General features: G+C 38.6%; 1 protein-coding gene across 3 annotated transcripts in view; it reads left to right on the plus strand.

The window, feature by feature from the left end:
- The window catches only part of PEX1 (peroxisome 1), a 326,445-nt gene extending 312,327 nt beyond the window's left edge, over nt 1–14,118 (plus strand). For 2 of the 3 annotated variants that reach the window (XM_089372907.1, XM_089372908.1), the window contains exons 16-17: nt 13,118–13,411; nt 13,686–14,118. In XM_089372907.1, the coding sequence (XP_089229033.1) occupies nt 13,118–13,411; nt 13,686–13,724 (333 nt within the window). In that variant the 3' untranslated portion in view covers nt 13,725–14,118. The remainder of the gene's footprint in view (nt 1–13,117; nt 13,412–13,685) is intronic. The other variant, XM_089372909.1, reaches the window with a different exon arrangement.
- The last annotated feature ends 6,352 nt before the right edge of the window (nt 14,119–20,470 follow it).

A 20,470-nucleotide genomic window follows, 5' to 3' on the forward strand; every position in this document is an offset into this window, starting at 1 on the left:
AGTTACATTTTCCAACACTCCCTCTTAACTAGGGAGGTATTCATAATGTACAATTACAATGGAAGATCTGAAACTATATGAACCATGAAGAACTTTAGGCACCACAATGCCATGGACTAGATTCTTGACTAGGGAAATCTATCCATTGGTCTCAACAATTTAGGCATCACAATGCCACAGACTAGATTCATGACCAGGGCAATCTATCCATTGGTCTCTCAACAATTTAGGTACCGCGATGCCATGGACTAGATTCCTGACCAGGGCAATCTATCTAAGTGGGAATAAGGTGGACTCAATCTTTCAGCCCCTCTAGTTACCATCTAAGTCACGAGGTTCGGGTTCGAGTTCGAGTTCGGCGACCTTGAAATTCGAATAAAGTTCGGCAACTAAAATTCGAAAAAAAAGAATGTATATATATATATATATATATATATATATATATATATATATCAATTTAAAGTCAAATTCAAAGTCCATAATGCACATTGCAAAGACATAAGATTATTGCTCAAACATTTAAATCATTTCGACATAATTTTAAATTTTTATAAACCATGAAAGTGAGTGCCAAATTCCAATAAAGAACCAAGTTCCAACTTCCAAAGTTCCAACTTACCACAATGCCAATGAAACACCAATTCAATTTAAGATGTGAAAGAATAATATGCTTTCCAACTAATCAACTTCAAAAAATATACCAGATCTTTAAGTAACAGAGATAAGCTCGCTGTAGCTTATTACCAAGTATGTACCAGTCACTTAATGATGAGATCAATCCATAAGGTCATGTCCAAGATGCAAAGGAAAATGCCAATGCTTAGGATCCAATTTTAGTGCCAGAAGCAGAGTAAAGTTACTAATTAAAGTGATAAGTGATAGTTTCAGAAATTGATCGAATTTCAATAAGTTTAAAAGATATTTTTCTTAAATTTATTTATAAATTATATATATATATATATATAGTGAGATGATATTAAAATAATCACAATATTTTTAATTTCCAATAAATGAAACTATATATAGATAATTTATATAAATTGAGATATTATATGAATTTAACTTCCAATTTGATTAATGAAAATGTATTTACTTTTAATTGTGTTTTTAAATATTTTCACTTTTCCATTGTCATCCTCCTTTTTAATTTTCACAAATTAAACGATTAGGAAAAAAACTAAACAACGATTGAAACGAAAAGTGACAACGGGGATTTTCCTGCCAAAAAAGAGGGAATCTTTTCGCCAGCTCAGCGGCCACAGGATCTGATGTGGGTGATGTAATTATTGAGATTACAACGCTTCCTTTTTGAATTTCTATCGGTGGACACTGGACGACCCACGCTGTCGGCACGTTTATGCCCGATATGTCGATCAATTTATGTTTTGAAATGCATCAAAATTAAAACGAAATGAAACCTTTTAATTTAAAGATTTAATTTTATCTGCTATTCCGTTATTTCATTGTGGTTTTTTTTCAATTCTTTTTCCATTGTGATCGGTCTTCATATGAGATTACCAAGACAGACTGCAGTTCCTCATTTTTGCTTTATCAGGAGGCCATGCAATTGGGTACGGGTCCATATCAACTGCCAGAGTCACAAGATGTTTGAATTTTCCATCTTTTTTAGTAAACCGGAAGTTGGCGCTTTTGATATTATCACTCATGCCTCTGTTGGGTCTTCAAGGATGGGTTCAAGTGAAGATACTGCGCGGTTTTGCTGCTGATGCAAAGGTTAAAACTATCACTGAGTATACATCCTGCATATTCTTAGTGGAGCTCACAACTTGCCACACACATGCAGTGAAAGCAGGGAGTGTAACTGTGTATCAAACGATTCAAACCCTCTGCACGACGCAAACAATGAAACTAACAGTCTAACCCTCCGGCGAACAATGAAACCCGCAATTGATTTGGTAAAACGGGCCCGCAATTGATTTGGAAATTTATTTAAAACAACAAAACAATTCGAACCAAAACGATTTTCTTCGAACCCTAAACGAACTTAATCAATTTTGTTCGTCATTAAATTAGCATTCATTATTAAATTCGAGTTCGCCGTAAAATTCAGCGAACTTGAACGAATAAGTTCGTATTCGTTTGAAGTTCGGCGAATTTCAAACTTATTCGTTCAAATTCACCGAACCTGGTGACTAAGGTTACCATCAGGCTTACTGGCTAACCACCAATCCAAAGATCCAGATGTGTATCCAAAAACAGAGCTAAATAACCAACACCATCTTTCCAACTTCGGGACATCAACACAACGTGTCGGCCAAATGTTCTCCCAGGCAATGCTTCACCCACAAAGCCTCAACACTCTTTGATCCAGCAGATCAAGGATAACCAATATCTCCCAATCAAACTGATTGGTGACCAGCATGCTATCAAAACCTTCGAGAGATTCATTGTACAAACACAACCCTAATCAATAATATACTTTCACATGTACATAATCAAATACAAACCACCGGGGTCTTTCAGACAACTTGATGTTGCTTCTCAACTTTTGATAGTAGGACTAACAACCGAATCTTTGTCAGAAGATTCCTCAATCATACATTTTTCTTCCCTACTTCATATGCAGCAACACGTTCTTCAATCAGATCCTTCTTTCAGTAGCACCTCAAAAATGCATTCTCCAATTTCCTTCTCCTACTTATGGCCTTCACTAAAACTTATGGATGTTAGTCCTGGTCTAGTGCATGACACATGAAGCAGAGAATCATATATGTTACTCCCTCTTAAATAGAGAGAATCTAATCATTCCTATACAAGGAATATTCTCAACCATCCTCTTATCCTAGGGAGATTCCATCCGGGCTCCCTCTTAACTTAGGGAGTTCTACTTCTTCTTTTCGTCATCAGAGAATCTTTCGTGGCTTCCAACCATTCCATCAGAGTTATTATCATCTTCATCATGCTTATCAATGAGCCTCTTCACCAAATTGAAGATTGTGTACCTGCACAACTTAGATAGCAAGTGCAACCAAGTCTATAGAAGCATGAGGTCAACCATATCAAAATCACGGAAGCATTTCAACTTTATACATATCAGATACCTAGACCTAATTTGATCCGGATTTAAACAGGAACGCAACAAATTACAGAGATAACCATATACACAAAGATGCAGCGGAAATAATACTTCATTTCATTAATGGAAAATACTGAAATATGCTTACAACCAGAAAAGGAAATAAACCAGCTAGGGCGATGGTAGCTTATCTCTGAGAAGAGATGTGATGGCTACATGCCTCTGAACTGTGTTACAATGAGGCTCGAAGGCCTATTTATTGTTGAGAAACAATGGAAAACCCTTAACATTCCAAAACCTAACCCTAGGAGATGAAACGCCAAATTGTGGGCCCCGTTTGGGGTAAATTGGTACATCAACTTCCCGGGGTCGTAACTTTGGCATATGATCTCCGTTTGACGCGTACAATAGCTCATTAGAAAGATCTATCTGAGCACTATCATTGTTGGAACGGGCAACATCAATCCATTCCATGGACCCATGTTGCCCCCGGATTCCCCAAAAAATGTCGTTTAGGGCCTCAAAACGGCTCCGGAAGTTCAGGACCCGAAAAACTGCTAAAAATAGTAAGTTGTGCTACAATTAAGGAAACTGAAAATGCCGAGAAAGACAATGGTGGGGGTCCAGGTGGACTTGGCAGGTGGCCACCAATATCCACCTGGATCATTCCTCCCCCCTTAGGAAGCAATGGTCCCCATTGCGTTGAGCTCCTCCATGAGATGAGGAAACTTCTGCTGAACTTGTTCCCTGGTGAGCCACTTGCCCTGCTGAAGGAGTTGGCCTGCTTTGACAACTCGATACAGTTGGATATTCTGTTGGCGAGTGTTCTTGATCTGTGTGTCCATGATCCGATCAGTTGCAGCTTGTTCCATGCAATCTGGATTTAATTTTGTGGGTTTGAGCTGTTCTGCAATGTCCGATGTGTCTAGTAATGGTGGAAAGTATGGCCGAAGGCGGTCCACATTGAACACTGGGTGCAGGCCAAGGAATGGGGGAATGCTGAGCTCAAATGCATTGTCTCCCATAGCCTTAGTAATGGTGTAAGGGCCATATCAGAGTGGTCTCAATTTCCGATAGGCTCCAGTAAGGCGTTCCTTTTGCAAATGCAACCAGACTTTGTCGCCCACCTGAAACTTGTGTGGCACCCGATGTTGATCATGTCGCTGCTTGTACTTGGCATTTGATTTCTCAAGAATGTCATGGACCTGCTGGCGAACTATGTTGGATGCGCTCAATGAAGCTGGTGGCCTTATCTGTTTCGGACTGGACATGAGCTGAATTCATGTGAGTAGTTGCAAGTGGCATGGCCACATCAATGGGGCATAGTGGCTGGAATCCCAAACCCACCTGAAAAGGGCTATGGCCAGTGGAGCTGTGAAGAGCTCGGTTGTAGCTGTGCTGAACATAGGGGAGGCTCTCGTCCCATGTGCGTGGATGCTTTGAGTTATACATGCGCAGAATGTGCACAATCATCCTATTGACAACCTCTGTCTGGCCATCAGTTTGAGGATGGAAGGCTGTGGACTTCGTGAGTTTGGTGTCCAGCATTGACCAGAGACTGGACCAAAATGTGCTGAGAAACCGACTGTCCCGATCTGAGATGATAGACTGTGGGATCCCAAAGTGCACCCACACTCGTTCAAAGAAGAGTTTAGCAGTGGCTTCTGCTGTGATATTCTTCTTGCAGGCCATCATAATGGCCATCTTCGAGAACCTGTTGACGACCACAAAAACACAGTCATTTCCATGCTTAGTGGAAGGAAGGCCTGACATGTAATCCATGGAGATGGATTCCCAAGGTCGACTAGGGGTAGGCAACGGGGTATAGAGGCCGTGCTTCTTATTGGTCGGTTTGGCAATGGCACAGGCAGTACATGATCGAATGTACTTCCCAACATCCTGTCGAAGATTCGGCCAATAGAAATAATTTTGCAGTACTGCCACTGTTTTCTCGACCCCGAAATGCCCAGCAGCCCGACTGTAGTGTGCTTTCCAAATCATCTTGGCACGCTCGCTTGAAGGAACACAAAGGTGACCGAGGTGGCATAATAGGGCATCCTGGAGGTGAAAATTTGCAACATGCCGACCCTCCAAGAGTGTCTGGTATGTGTGGCCGAATTCTGGGTTGCTTTTGTAGAGAAGTGGCCAATCAGAAGTCTCGTGCCCACAAGAGTTGAGCACGGTGGTTAGCGCCATGATCGGTGGTCGACTGAGGCAATCTGCAACATTATTGGTGCTGCCCTTTTTATACTTGATATTCAAGTGAAACTGTTGCAAGTATGTAGACCACTTCTGATGGCGATCATTCTGCAATTTCCCTTGGGTCTGTATGAACTGCAGGGGTTGGTGGTCTGTGTGGATGACCGTTTCCTTCCCCAAAATGTAATGCTTCCATTGTCGGCAGGCCTGTACAATGGAATACATCTCTTTATCATAAGTGGGGTACTTCCGGACTGTGTCTGAAAGTGTTTCACTGTGATATGCCACTGGATGTCCATGTTGAGTAAGGACTGCCCCAATAGCATAGTCAGAGGCATCTGTCTCGACCTCAAATGGTTGTTGTAAATTTGGTAACGCGAGCACTGGTGCTGTGCAGAGGCGATCCTTCAACTCCCTGAATGCCTTCTGTTGAGATTCAGACCAAAAGAATTTTGCTTTCGCCCCTCCCTTGGTGACTTGACTCAAGGGCCAAGAAATATGAGAAAACCCCAACACAAGCCTGCGGTAGAAGTTGGCCAGACCTAGAAAGCTGCGGAGCTCTGTTAGAGTGGTTGGAGAGGGCCAATCCCGAATGACTTGGACCTTGGCTGGATCGACATGCACCCCCTGTTCATCAATGATGTATCCCAGATACTGAACCTGGGTCATGCCAAAAGTGCATTTCTCCAAATTGGCACATAGCTTGTGTTGCCGCAGTGTTTGGAGAACCTGTCGGATGTGGTGGAGGTGCTCTTCCCAACTCTGGCTGAAGATCAGAATGTCATCCAAGTATACTACTACAAAGGAGTTGGTGAATGGCCGCAAGATGTCATCCATTAGCCTCATAAAGGTTGCAGGAGCATTCGTCAATCCGAAAGGCATGACCAACCATTCGAAGAGGCCCTCCTTGGATTTGAAGGCAGTCTTCCACACATCGGAGGGTTCGATTGGTACCTGGTGATATCCTGACTTCAGATCGATCTTGCTGAAATATTTCGCCCCCTTTAGTTGGTCTAGGAGGTCATCAATCCGCGGGATCGGGTACCTGTTACGGACAGTGATCTTGTTCAGCGCCCGATAGTCAATACAGAGTCTCCACGTCCCATCCTTCTTCTGTACCAACACGATCGGGCTCCCACAGGGCGATGAACTCGGAAGGATGTGACCTTTCTGCAGGAGCTCCTGAATCTGCCTCTTGATTTCATTGTTCTCCAAAACTGAGCGTCGATAAATTGGTCCATTGGGTAGCGGCGCACCTAGGGTCAGATCGATGGAGTGCTTGACTTGACAGTGCAGAGGAACCCCTGCCGGGGAGGTGAAGATGTCCTCGTACTCCTCCACAATCTTGTCCATCTGTAGTTGTCATGCAGAGGGACCCCGTTTGGAGGCCGCGACCACTGTCTTCTTCTTTCCTTGAGTGCGTATCATCAGGAAAACAAATTTCCTGGTTTTGGAAATGATCTTACTGCATTGTTTTGCAGTAATCAAAGAGATGGCGGCAGGTGGTGCTACCTCTGGTATCCTGGACAACTTATTTCCCAATGTAATAATAACAACACGGGGCCTTGATTCATACACAGCATGTCGCTTCCACAAGTATGGTTGTCCTAGTAATACATCACAAACTTCAAGGGGAGAAATGTCACACAATACCTCATCCGTGAAGGGCTTGATGTTGTATGGAAGGCGACACTGCTGGCTCACGCGAAGATCTCGTCCTTGGTGAAGCCACTCAATGGTGTATGGTTGTGGATGTGCTGTGGTCGATAAGCCCAACCGCTTCACGACCTCTGCCGAAATGAGGTTCTTTTGACTCCCGCTATCAACAATGAACTATATCGGGGAGCCCTTTACCCACATCTGGGAGTGGAAGAGACGCTCCTCCTCCTCTGGATCTTCGGGTTCATTTTTCTGGATCTTTGCGGTAGCAACAGTGGCGCTGGGATCCGCATCAATGATCTGCTTCCCTTTTTCATACCCCTTATCGGGTTCTGACTCAGAGTCGGAACATGCATCTGATTCTGAAACCTTTAGCTCAACCACCAGTGACTGCTTGGCCCGACACTCACTTGTGTTGTGAGTGGAGCTCTTATGGAACTCGCACCATTTTCCAGTGTCCTTTCTCGGCTTCGCGGCGCTGCTCTTTGCTTGCAGCTTCGGCTGGTTGTCTTGGGCTGTCCCGCCTTGGCTTTGTCCTTTGTTCTGTGGTTTAGGGGCACCTTTCCCCTGCTTTGGATTTGTAGATCCAAAGTCTCGCTTCTTTTGTTTAAACTTCTGCTCGACCTTGATGGCATATCGGTATGCTGCGCCGAGCGAGGGGATGTTTAGGAATTGTATTTCTTCCTGGATGTACTTGTGCAGGCAGCCACGGTATTTGAGTATCAAATGTTGCTCCGAATCCTTGATACCCAACTTTGTGCGAAGGGTATGGAAAAGATTGGTGAACTCCGGCACGTCTTGGTCCCTTCCCTGCCGCAGCGTGGTCCACTTTATGTATTCATCCTCATAGCTTCCGACACGGTAGTACTGCTCCTTGTTGGCATCCCGGAATGAATCCCAGGTGGGTGTGGCTGAAAATAGTGAGCCAGTACTTTCATCCTTCTGCTCGCAGTAGGTTTCCCACCAGTCCTTGACGTGGGGGGCTGCTTTGAGAAGAGCAAAAACAATCTTTTCCCGACTCGAAAATTCATGAACAGAAAAATAACCCTCTAGCAGATTTAACCATTTATCTACGGCATCTGCGTCTATCTGACCCTCGAATATGGGGATTTCAAAATTAACTTGTACCTTAAAGGGTGTGGCGTTTCCAGAGTAGCTGCTGGAAGCCGATGCGTCGCTTCTGGGTAGCCGCTGAAGGATCTGGGCAAAGCTGTCCATCATCGCGTTCCGTTGTCGCTCGAGGGCTTCTTCGAGCAAGATTTTGATGGGATCTCCTGCCCCCTCGTCTTTCTTCTCGTCCGCCATGGGAGGCCGTCAGGATTTGCGAGGCTGGTCTTGCAAAGGTTCAACCAGTTCAAGCCCTAACTCCTTATATCCCGACCTTGTTGGGGACATGCAAAGAAAAACAGAGAAAAAGCAGACCGCTCTGATACCACTGATCCGGATTTAAACAGGAACGCAACAAATTACAGAGATAACCATATACACAAAGATGCAGCGGAAATAATACTTCATTTCATTAATGGAAAATACTGAAATATGCTTACAACCAGAAAAGGAAATAAACCAGCTAAGGCGATGGTAGCTTATCTCTGAGAAGAGATGTGATGGCTACATGCCTCTGAACTGTGTTACAATGAGGCTCGAAGGCCTATTTATTGTTGAGAAACAATGGAAAACCCTTAACATTCCAAAACCTAACCCTAGGAGATGAAACGCCAAACTGTGGGCCCCGTTTGGGGTAAATTGGTACATCAACTTCCCGGGGTCGTAACTTTGGCATATGATCTCCGTTTGACGCGTACAATAGCTCATTAGAAAGATCTAGCTCGTTTAGGGCCTCAAAACGGCTCCGGAAGTTCAGGACCCGAAAAAATGCTAAAAATAGTAAGTTGTGCTACAATTAAGGAAACTGAAAATGCTGAGAAAGACAATGGTGGGGGTCCAGGTGGACTTGGCAGGTGGCCACCAATATCCACCTGGATCATAATTACAAACAAGAGACATATACTCTTCAACATCTTGCTAGGGACTTTGTCATAAACCCTAGACTACATCATAACAACTTTCATTACATCTAGGGTTTCAATGTTTCTTCCAAAGGTATGACATACCTTACTACAACATATAGCAAGCCCTAGAAATGATTCAAACAAATATAGATCTACAAAGCATCTAACAAATTTTCAAAATTCATATGTTAGACTTTTCACTAGGGTTTCATGCAAATCCTAGATTTCATACAAAATAATCAGTCAAAACCAATCACAACTAAGTCATTAACATGACTAGCTTCCACTAGGGTTAGTTGCAAACCCTAGATTTTCAATCAAACGTCAATCCCAACTGAAACTTAGATTTCAACAATCTTACACAAATCTCAAATTATCATATTGTCATCATTCATCAGAGATTTTTACTTCTACTAAGGTTTAACTCCAAAACCCTAGAATTTCACAAATACTATCATCCTAGAAAGACAACCTTTGACTAGGGCTTGTTTCCAAACCCTAGGATGACAAACAGGTCAACTCATACATCTAGGACTTCATCATCATGCATAGGCATTTCATATCATGTGTTAGTCAAACCCAACTTCACAATAAACTTGATTAGATTGGGGTTTGATCAGACAAACATACTTATATCAAGAAATCATTTCTAAGACATTATAAGGGTCTTTCTTGCACATTCCACCAAACCCTAATGAATTAGGGTTTCAATGTAGAAACATAGCAAACCCAACATTACCAATATTTCAAAGGTTCAAGATTTTAGACTTTATCATTCAATCCTAACAAGTTAGGTCTCCCTGATCATACCAAAATCCCAAACATGACATTATCAACAAAAACTTTGAATAACATTTCTCAATAACCCTAAGCAATTTAGGGTTTCAGACATTCACATTAGCACACCCTTAGGTTAGGGTTTTCCATAACTTGTCTAGGGTTCTACAAATTCAATTAAGAATATGAGTGGAGGTGGGTAGATTTATCAAGTGATGAATCACCCAAAACCAGAATCACTATGATTCAATGTAGCTAGACACAACAATGTTAGTAATAGATTGTCAAATGAATAAACAAAAGAAATCAATGTTTTAAAGCATACCTTTGTTCTTTGACAAACCTTGTCTTGAGAGGTCCTCTTTCATACTACTTGAGAATATAGCAAATGTTTTTTGGAACATTAATGTATGTTGGACTTCCAAAGATTCAGAGGTGATCCACACTCAGCTTCTTTCCTGTGAATACTTCTTTGGATGTTGTATTATGAAGACTCTTATGAGGACTTCTATTTTGAATGCATACAACTGTCATCGCTGCTTCTCCCCATAAGAACTTTGGTAGATTTTGATCAAGGAGCATAGTTCAAATGCATTCTTCAATTGACCTATTCTTCCTTTTAGCCAATCCATTTTGTTCAGGATAATAGGGAACAATGAGCTCCCTCCTAATACCTTCTTCCTTACAATATGCAATCAATTCATTAGAAGTGTATTCCCCAACATTGTCAGACCTCAGAGTTTTTATCTTTCTTTCGGTTAAGGTTTCCACTTCAGCCCTAAACTCCTTGAACTTACCAAATACTTCATCTTTTGTTTTGAGGAGGTAGAGCCATGTCTTTCTAGAATGGTTATCCATGAATGTCACATAGTAGAGATGACCTCCAAGTGATTTGTTAGACATGGGCCCACACACATCGGAATGGATGAGGTCTAATGTCTCTTTAGACCTAGTTTCACTATTATGAAATGGCTTTCTTGTATGTTTTCCCAAAGTGCATCCCTTGCACACACCTTCACGATCTAACTTCATATTAGGAATACCATGAACCAGTTGACTAAGAGTAGGGATGACCTTATAATGTAGATGACCATACCTCCTATGCCATAGCTCAATGGGACTTATTTCCATATGAACCAGAGCTTGAGGAGGTGGTGTAATGACTCTATAAAGACTTCCTTCACGAACTCCAATAACCCTAGCTTTACCGATACTAGAGTCTTTTCCCCAAACCATTACTTTTCCATCAACAAAAGCAATTTTTTCCCCTTTATCTTCTAAATAAGAAATAGAAAGCAAATTCTTTTTCAAACCTGGAACATATAGAATGTTGTTGAGATGCAGCTTTGATCCATTATCTAGCTTCAACAATGTTGACCCCAGGCCTCTAACAACATAGCTTTTGTTGTCACCCAATTCCACTGCATGAGAAGATGGCTCCTATAATAGTGTATGAAGTTGTTTAATTTCACCTATCATGTGTGTCGATGCTCCACTATCAATGATCCATGTGTTGTTATCAGTAAGAGAACATGTAAGAGCAGCCAAGAATCCTTGACTCTTGACCTTGTTGAACAAGTAGTAGATGACCTTCTTGATCCAACTTCCAGCAATGTTAAAACCCATTCTTATGTAGTTCATAATAGAGGGAGAATCCGTGCCAACAAAGTGATCTTCGACTCTTCTTGACTTTAACTTTGATCCCATGTTGAAAAATCAAAGTAGTTATATTAGGGTTTGGTTCTCCTTTCTTGATAATTACTTGTGAATGTGTTGGCTTATTTTACTTCTTTATTATCTTATCTTTCATCAAGAAATTCATATTATGTGTGTATGAAGATCACAAAACAAGAGACACAAGATATAGGCACTATGCCAGGGCAAAACTCGTTTCGAGGTGAAAACCCAATCAAGATAATTCTTCCTTTCAATAATATTCTTTGAGACTCTTCACCCTAGACCAAGACCAAACCTCCCCTCCACACCAAGTCAGCCTCACAGATCATTGACCCCTTCCAACAACTTCGACTAGGCAGCAGCTTCCAGCAACAGTAAAACTTGGAAGACTTTGATCTCCCAATTCAGAGCACGAAACAGAGAGAGAGAGAGGCACCAAAAGTTCAATTTTTCCTTTCTTCTTAGACCTCCCCAAACTTGCACTTCCTTTGGCTCCCTGACAATAGACTTTGCACTTCTCCAGTGACTCTTTAGATATCGAACTAGCTTGAGAGATGATGCTCCAAATGACTTCGACTAGCTTGTATTTATAGGCTTCTTGTGGGTCGAATTCGGGTGCTTAGGCCAACTTGATGTGGATGATACATAAATCATATTTGACTCAATACTAAACCTTTTTACATGATTCAAAAGCCCAAGAAGGGTCTCTTTAAAAGTACAATGACTCTATTGACTCAGAATAGATCTGAGAAGTCGTCAATGGGGACTTTGACCTAAAACATGGTGACCCAAGCATAAAACCCATGCTTTAATAAGTCACAATAATAATAATAATAATAATAATAATAATTTTCTTTATTCTTTTGACAAGTACATTACATGATGACTCAAGTACATTAATGAAGACCGAACATAGTTACACTTTCCAACACTTAGATATCTACATCCCGCAAATCTTGGCAATTGGATTCCTATCATATCTGGGTTTCAATTAGTCCTTGAGCAATGCCAATTGTATTCTGTGATTTTATCTTTTACAGATTAATTTATATCTCCTACATCTGCAGCTGCACCTAATGCATGGCATAAGCCATAAGTCAATATAATTTTGGATATGACAACTCTTCCTCATTACCAGAGCCTTAGCACTTGGACTTCTCCTTGTACAGAATCTAAATGTGTTATTGACGATATTTTCACACATATGAACTATACTAGGATCTATGTGCTACAGGTGTGACTCTTAGGAAGCAGCCACAGCATGCTCCCTCTTTTGGTATATTTGAAGGCGGTATATTAAGGGTAGAAAAATCAGAGCATCTGTAGGATTCATGTAAGAGGGGAGAAATAATAGAATAAAATATATTGGTAAAATGAATCCAGAGCATTGCCCTCCTCGTCCTTATCCACATTTCCTAGTGATTTTATCTATGAACAGCCAACTTGTGGTCTTTATTCTCAACTCAGGTATTGTAAGAAAAGTGGAAATCATAAAAACGGGATTTTAAAATTCATGATGATTTTGTTACAAATATAATTCTCAAATTATAATGAGAATGTTTTCACCTGTTCACTCTTAGTAGAATTCACACAGATGGTGGTTTTAGTCCCTCCATCTATTACATACTATCCTGGTATCCTCCTTTTTCCTATATGCCAAGCTGCTCTTATTAATTGTCTTAGTTTTAAGATTCTTTGTACTAGTCTATCACTTTCTGTTGTCTCTAATCATGCTCAATGTTCTGGTTGTAATCAGCTTCCATTGGCAAGTGATGTTGATCTAGGTTCCATAGCCTCTATTACAGAAGGTTTCAGTGGTGCTGATCTCCAAGCGCTTTTGTCTGATGCACAACTTGAATCTGTTCATGAGTTTCTTGAAAGTGGTACGAGTGGGGCTTATGGCACTTCAGCAGCACACCCCCTTATAACACACAGAATTTTAGAATCTGTTGTGGTCAAGGCTAGACCTTCAGTGCCTGAAAGTGAGAAGCATAGGCTATATACCATATACAATGAATTCTTGAATTCTAAAACTTCTGTCGCAGCTAAGGTCTCTCTCTCTCTCTCTCTCTGGCACACACATACACACATCTGTGCACAACGACACACACAGATGACCTGTCTAAACTATGGATATAATAAAGTGAGGAAAAATAAGAATGTCAACAAATGAACATAGTCCCCAAGCAAAGGCAGATAGGCATAGTTAAATCCATTAGCATTAATTCTACTGAAATGCAAAAATAATCATCAATCCTCAAATCTGTTTCTTTCAAGTTGTATTGGTTTGTCCACTTGTCTTAACTCTGTTGATTTCTTTGCAGACAAGGGATGCAAAAGGCAAAAGATCGACTTTAGCTTGATACATCATTAGTTAAACATAAATGCAGAAAGCCAGTTCTGAGCAAGATGCGCTATTTTCTTTACATATAAAATTGAAATAAATGCAACTCATGGCGCTTTTCGTTCTTGCAATTTTCTCATGAGGGCTGCAGTTGCAATTCCTGTCACGTGGAAGCCGCCTTCTGAAGCAAATCTAATATGATACAAATATTTTGATAAGTTTTGTAGTTAATTGAGCATGCCCATGTTGTGGTATCGTGGGCTTGCCATTGTGCAAAGGTATCAAAGCCAACAGCTAAATATAGATAGCCTCTTTTTTTTTAAATGCAAATGAACATGACATATGGGTGTCCATTTGCTATATGAGTTATGCATCCTGGTTTATTTCATTAAAAATACATTTTTCTTTTTCAATCTTTCAAGATAACATGATCTTTTGCATTGATATGCATGGATAATTTTATGACTTCATCACATATAGGCTCTTTTCCGAGGACGTTTCTCAAAACATAAATTTTAAAATTGCAGGGACCTTTCTGAAGCAAATTGTACATTCTTTCTACATTTTGTGAGAATTGGTTATTCACATTTTACATTAAATAATAATGCTAACATTTATTTTCCTACAAAATTGCAAGCAAAATATGTATTTGTAGCTTGAATTCAAAGGCCATCTATAGTTTATATTCTAGTCGAACGTCTTCTATAGGAGATTTCAAATATTGATACAACTTTCAATGACTAAATCTTCAATAAATGATCAAATGAAAAGCAAAATAATAATGTGATTTTTGTTGAAATAGAGTTGCTGGGTGTTGGTATTTTGGACCGTGAACTTGGAATGATCCCTTACAAATAGGTAAAAAGAAGCTGATTAATAGTTCCCTGTCCTCACATGTTAGGTTTTGCATCTTTACAAGTTGCCCCCAACCCGGCCTAAAATTTCAAATCTACCTTGCTTGTCAAGTGAAATTTTGATGACAGCCATTTGTTTTTCATGTGTCATTTACATTCTATGTAGAGTCACGTGTCAAATTCTGTCATTATTTGTGTTCATGAGTGTCATTTTTTTGCGTTGCAATAGGTGGATCCTTGCACCCCTAGAAAATCCTAGCTAGAATATTGAAGTGATATGTGCTCAATGAACTTAATGCTTCAGTAGTCTAGAGTCTCGAGGTAGGATTACAATAATCATCCCTGTTGTCGCCTAAAATGTACACCTAAATGTGGGAAAAGTTTCCAACCCCACAAGCTATAATCGCTATGATGCAGCGCTCAAAAAGCAGGGGTTGTCACCTATTCCCTACTGACTTCGTTTAGGCTCTCTCCTAGGAAAGCTAAGGGGGCAGTCCCTAAGGATGGTTAGTGAAGGAAAACTTGCTGAAAAAAACAAGTTCTAGGAGACTAAGGGGAGATTAAGGGCAAGGCAATTACCTCTTTAGATAACTTGATTTAAAATTAATTAGCAAGTAAGATTATTATTGAACAATGTAGAGATTAAGGATAAATTTAATTAGATCAGTATGACAATTAACAAGATAGATAAGATGATAGACCAATGCCTTAATAACAAGGCTCAAATGTAACTACTTGCACACGATAATATTCCAAGTTACAAGAAAGACAATGTTGCAAGACAACCATAAGTATAAGAGATCAAGAGATTAAAAGCAACTAGAATATGAGCAATAAGCTTTCAAATAAAACTTGCAAGAAAATGTAAGCTTGTACTTCAAGTAAAAGATATGTGCAACAATGATATGGCAATTCAGGATACAATAAGCATGAAATTGACAAGTAGAAGGATAACATGTTTATAGAGTTTATTTAACCCAACGTTTTGGACTTCCAAGTGAGTGCATCCTCAGGGGATATGCTAATTGTTTAAGAGGATATTAATGATGTATCATAGAGTTGATCTTATGTATATATGTAGTTTATGGAAATGATCAATATGAAATGATTTAGTCGGCTAGGGTTATTTGACATTTTGGGTAAAATTACTATATGTGGTTTAGATCATTAGATGATTTAATTAAAATGGGATTTTTTATTACTGTCCAATGCAATGTATTGATTTTAATGTGAAATTAGGGTTTAATTAGTTATTATGGTTGTAATGATTTTAATTGGATTTCTATTTGACAAATTTAATTTATGATTCTATAATTGCAAACTTTTAATTTTATTCTATGAGGCTATATAGTTATAATTATTAAAATCCAAATAGTGTGCAAATTTTGGATTTTAGTAATTATAACTATATAGCCTCGTAGAATAAAATTGTAAGTTTGCAATTATAGAATCATAAATTAAATTTGTCAAATAGAAATCCAATTAAAATCATTACAACCCTAATAACGATTTAAACGCTAATTTCACATTAAAATCAATACATTACATTGGATAGTAATAAAGAAATCCAATTAAAATATCATTAATAATGGAATTTCCATTTTAATAAATCATCTAATGATCTAAACCACATATTGCAATTTTACCCAAAATTTCAAATAACCCTAGCTGACTAAATCATTTCATATTGATCATTTCCATAAACTACATATATACATAAGATCAACTCTATGATACATCATTAATCTCCTTTTAAACAATTAGTGTATCCCCTAAGGATGGACTCACTTGGAACTCCGAAACATTGGGTTAAATAAACTCTATAACAGGTTATTCCTCTCTTATTAAAATTCTCCCCGCCTGTATGGATTCATTATTTAAAAGTACAAGGGTGTAAAAGTAAATTTTGAAAGAGAAATAAATAGCCCACAATTCTAGGTAAAATAACCAAATAAGTGATGAATGAAATGCAAGACTAAACTAGGTGTGATGCAAGAGTCTTGGTTAATTTTAAGTTAAATGTCTAATCTAAGGTGAAGACCTTCTCCTCAATTGTCAGAAATTAGTGTTAAACAAGGTTGTAGAAAGAAGTGTTGGAAGGAGGCTAAGGCCTCATTAACGATACCTACCCAGGACTTGCAACGACCCAAGTGTCCTCGTTCCTACAAGGAATTGCCCACAAGATAATTGCAAGGTCACCTATTTTAACTATTGAGTAAGGATCTAGCTCTTAAATTGAATAGTGGAAAAGGTTGTCCTATCTTTCTATACAACCAAACTTATGCTTGGAGGTAGATTTTAAAGATGCAAAATTATCTCTAAAATGCAAATGCAAGATACAATGATATCAAGATGCTTCAAAAAAATAAATGCTAATATGCTTATAATCAAAAGTGAAATAGTTACTTTGAGCACAAAATTATTAGCTTATAACAATAACCAATGAAGCAATAGTAAAACTCAATGAAACAAATATAATGCAATGGATGACAATTAGATTAGATGAGTTAGAGCAAGATCGCACAATGCCTTTTTTGTGTATTTGTTAAAGATGTTCTTCACTTAATTCAGACAATGAAATAAATGAAAATTATATGATGTAAACCCAACTTGAAGATGACAAATGAGATTGCTAACAAGGAGTAGAAAAAACCACTTTAGATCATCAATAACAAGTGAAACAAGACGAGAAATTTCAAATGCAATTAGATCAAGCAATTAGTTAAATGATGCAATACAAGAAATGAAATTAGGATGCAAAAAGGAGTTAGCAAATGCAAGGAATGAGTTAGTGATTAGATATAAGTTAGTGAGTCAGCAAGATCTTCCTTTTAAACAAGGATAAAAGGTATACCAAGGGATCAAGGTCCCAAGCTCCCTCAAGGCAAACAATTTTTTATTAATAAAGTTACAAGAGTGACCCTTTGACAAAGAGAAGGGCTCTTTGAAACCTTTGAAGAGGAATTACAAAGATAGAGCTCCACACAATAAGATCTTCTTCAAGTTACAATGGGATAACAAATGGATTGCACAAAATGAACTATTTTCCAATCACTGATTAGTAGCAACCCTCAATGAAGATAGAAGAGGCTTCTTTGCTCTCGGCCTTGGTGATTTAGAAGTTGCAAATGCTCTCGTCCTAGGGGACAAAAACCTCTGAAAGCTCTAAATTTCAAGCTCAGCAAATGGGTGAAGAATCTTTGCAAAAAAAACAATGGCTTGAACTTCAGTGAAAGGTTCACTTGCAAGGTGTTGAGAAATCTATGGGCAATTAGATTAGGTGAGTTGTCTTACTTTGATAACTGTTTGTGATATTCTTTTACTTAACTTATGGTACTTGTCATTAACTTCTTCTTCACTTGATTATTTTTGTGTTCTCTATCATCAAACAACTACCAAACAATGAATATCAAAGAGATGAGAGGATACAAAATGTAGGCTGCTAACTAGGGCCAAAACATCTCCTCTAGAGAGGAAAACCCACACGAATTCTTATCTTTTTATAGAATCTTCAAATAACGAATTTCAATATCTAAGACCCTTAACAATGACCCCTCCAAGACCAAGTCAACCGTCCTTCTTGATGAGCTTTCCTTACACAGCTTGCAGCAACAACCTTTGACCTTCCAGCAACAACTTCAACCCCCAACAACTTTCCAACAACTTCTACAATTTCGAATTTCCCAGTGACTCTTTTTGCAACTTTGACTTGCCCAACAACTTCTGTATTTTCGACTTGCCCAACAACTTTTGTAATTTTGACTTCCCCAACAATTTCTTCTGCAATTTCGACATGCCCAATAACTTTAGAAACCCTTATACAAGAGAGAGAGAGAGAGGTCCAAAACTTCGACCTTGCTCTTCTTCTTCCTATCCTTGATTTTCGTCCTTTTTTCGGCTTATTTCTTGAGGAGATTGAACTTCCTTGTCTTCTCTTCAAGTGAGGTCGAGTTCCTTCTTGTATATAGGCTTTACAAGGGTACAAATTGCCTCCACGACACTGATAAAAAAAATCGACACGTATAATAATTGAGACACGATGATGGAGGATGTCAGTAATGGAAATTTATAAGAAGGAAGCGACGGTTGGAGGAAAGGGGGAGGAAGGAGGACGAGAAAAACTGATACATAGAGTTTGTTTATGATCAAGAAGTTTATGATCAGGAAGACCTAACTTGTTCTGAGGTTTCTGGGCACGGCGGAAATAGTGGACTTCGCTTGAGAAGTTTACTGGACTGAGTAGCAAGGTTCTGCTCAGTTTGGCTGGGTGGTTTCGGTCTTTTGGTAACTGAAGCAAGCGCAGTTGAGGCTTCATCGATCGTAAGACTACAGGTAAGTACTTTTATTAGTTCTGTTCTGTTAATTAAATTTGTAAAATTTAGGAAATTTTATTACAGGATCATGATCTGTAATTTTGAAAACTTCACTGTCTCTGCATCTATTCTTTTCTTATTTTGTTCATAAGGAAAAGTTATTAAAATAGTTCACAGTTCTTACATTAAAATGGTTCACAGTTCTTACATTTGTCATGTGGGCCAACTTGTTGCAACTCATTGACAAGGTCTTGGAGGGTCTTTTATGAGTCAAATACATTTCTTTTACATAATACAAGATGCCCAAAGGGGTCTTACATGTATGATAATGACTCTTTTGTCTTCATAATTCTATGACAAACCTAGAAGCACTCAATGGGTGTTTGACCTATAAATAAATTTACCTTGAGCATGAAACTCATGCATCAAGAATGAAAATAATATAAAAAAAATCTCTTTTCATCAAATACATAAAATCATGATTACAATACACATTATGAAGACCGAACCTAGATACACATTTCAACACGAGGCAACAATGTTAGCCTCCAAAAATACCCCACACCAATGATGCGAATAAGCTCTTGGCCTAGAAAAACCAATGTTAATATGTTTACAACCAGATCTAGGACAAGGATTAAAAATCGATTTAAATTTTATTAAATTTTTTAGGGAAATTCTTAGGATTTCAAATTTGAAAATTCTAAAAAAAAATTACTATAAACCCTCTTCCGATCAATGAAAGGAAGGGCTTCTAAGCCCTAGGCTCCCTCAAACAAAACCCTTTGTGGCTTGCAACATTTGATTAGAAAAACTCAATGAAAATGAAATTTGCAATGAATCAAATGAATTTTCTTTCAAAAAAAAATTATGAAAGAACCCTTCAACCTACACAAAAAAAAAAAAAAATTGTTAGACTTAAACGAAATCCCTCAAAAATTTATGAACAATTTCTCCCAAAAAAAATCACTTTTGAAAGAAGAGATGGCCCAAAATTTTCAACTTGCAAGGAGAATGAAAAAAGCCCATGAAGATTTCTTTAAAAAATTTACAAAAATTTTTGGGATAAAAATACCCCCAAAAAATTCAAATTTAAGGAGGAAAACCTCCCTCAAACCCTCAAGGCTTTCCTATAAAAAAACCAATGTAGATCTAAGCCAAAAATCCAAGCGAAAATATCAATGGATCTTTTAAAAAAAATGTTCTAAAGCAAATGTTGATATTTCAAACCCTAGTCATCCAAGCTAGGATAGATTTGGCCTTAAAATTTTGATTTCTCTTCAAATATAGTGTGGGTCCACTTGTAAAAAATTAGATCATATGATAGAGATCAAAATTCCTATTAATTTTCCATTGTTATTTGTTGTTACAATTACTTTAGCCTAATTCTCATCTTCAAGTAGCAATCTTTCCAAAACAATTTAATATTCCAATGATCAATAGCAATTGTAGATAAAACAGTAAATGCAATGAATAATAAGAGACAAATAAGAGACACCAAGTTTGGTCAAAGACCAAGGAAAATCCCCACAAGGGGGAAAACCCTTTCAAATTCTTCTTCTTATTAGATTGTCATAAATTGTTCAAGAAAGAGAGAG

This window comes from Pinus tabuliformis, chromosome 8 (assembly GCF_031772625.1).
Source record: "Pinus tabuliformis cultivar Carrire ecotype Pingquan chromosome 8, CPIR1, whole genome shotgun sequence".
NCBI classification, from domain to species: Eukaryota; Viridiplantae; Streptophyta; class Pinopsida; order Pinales; family Pinaceae; genus Pinus; species Pinus tabuliformis.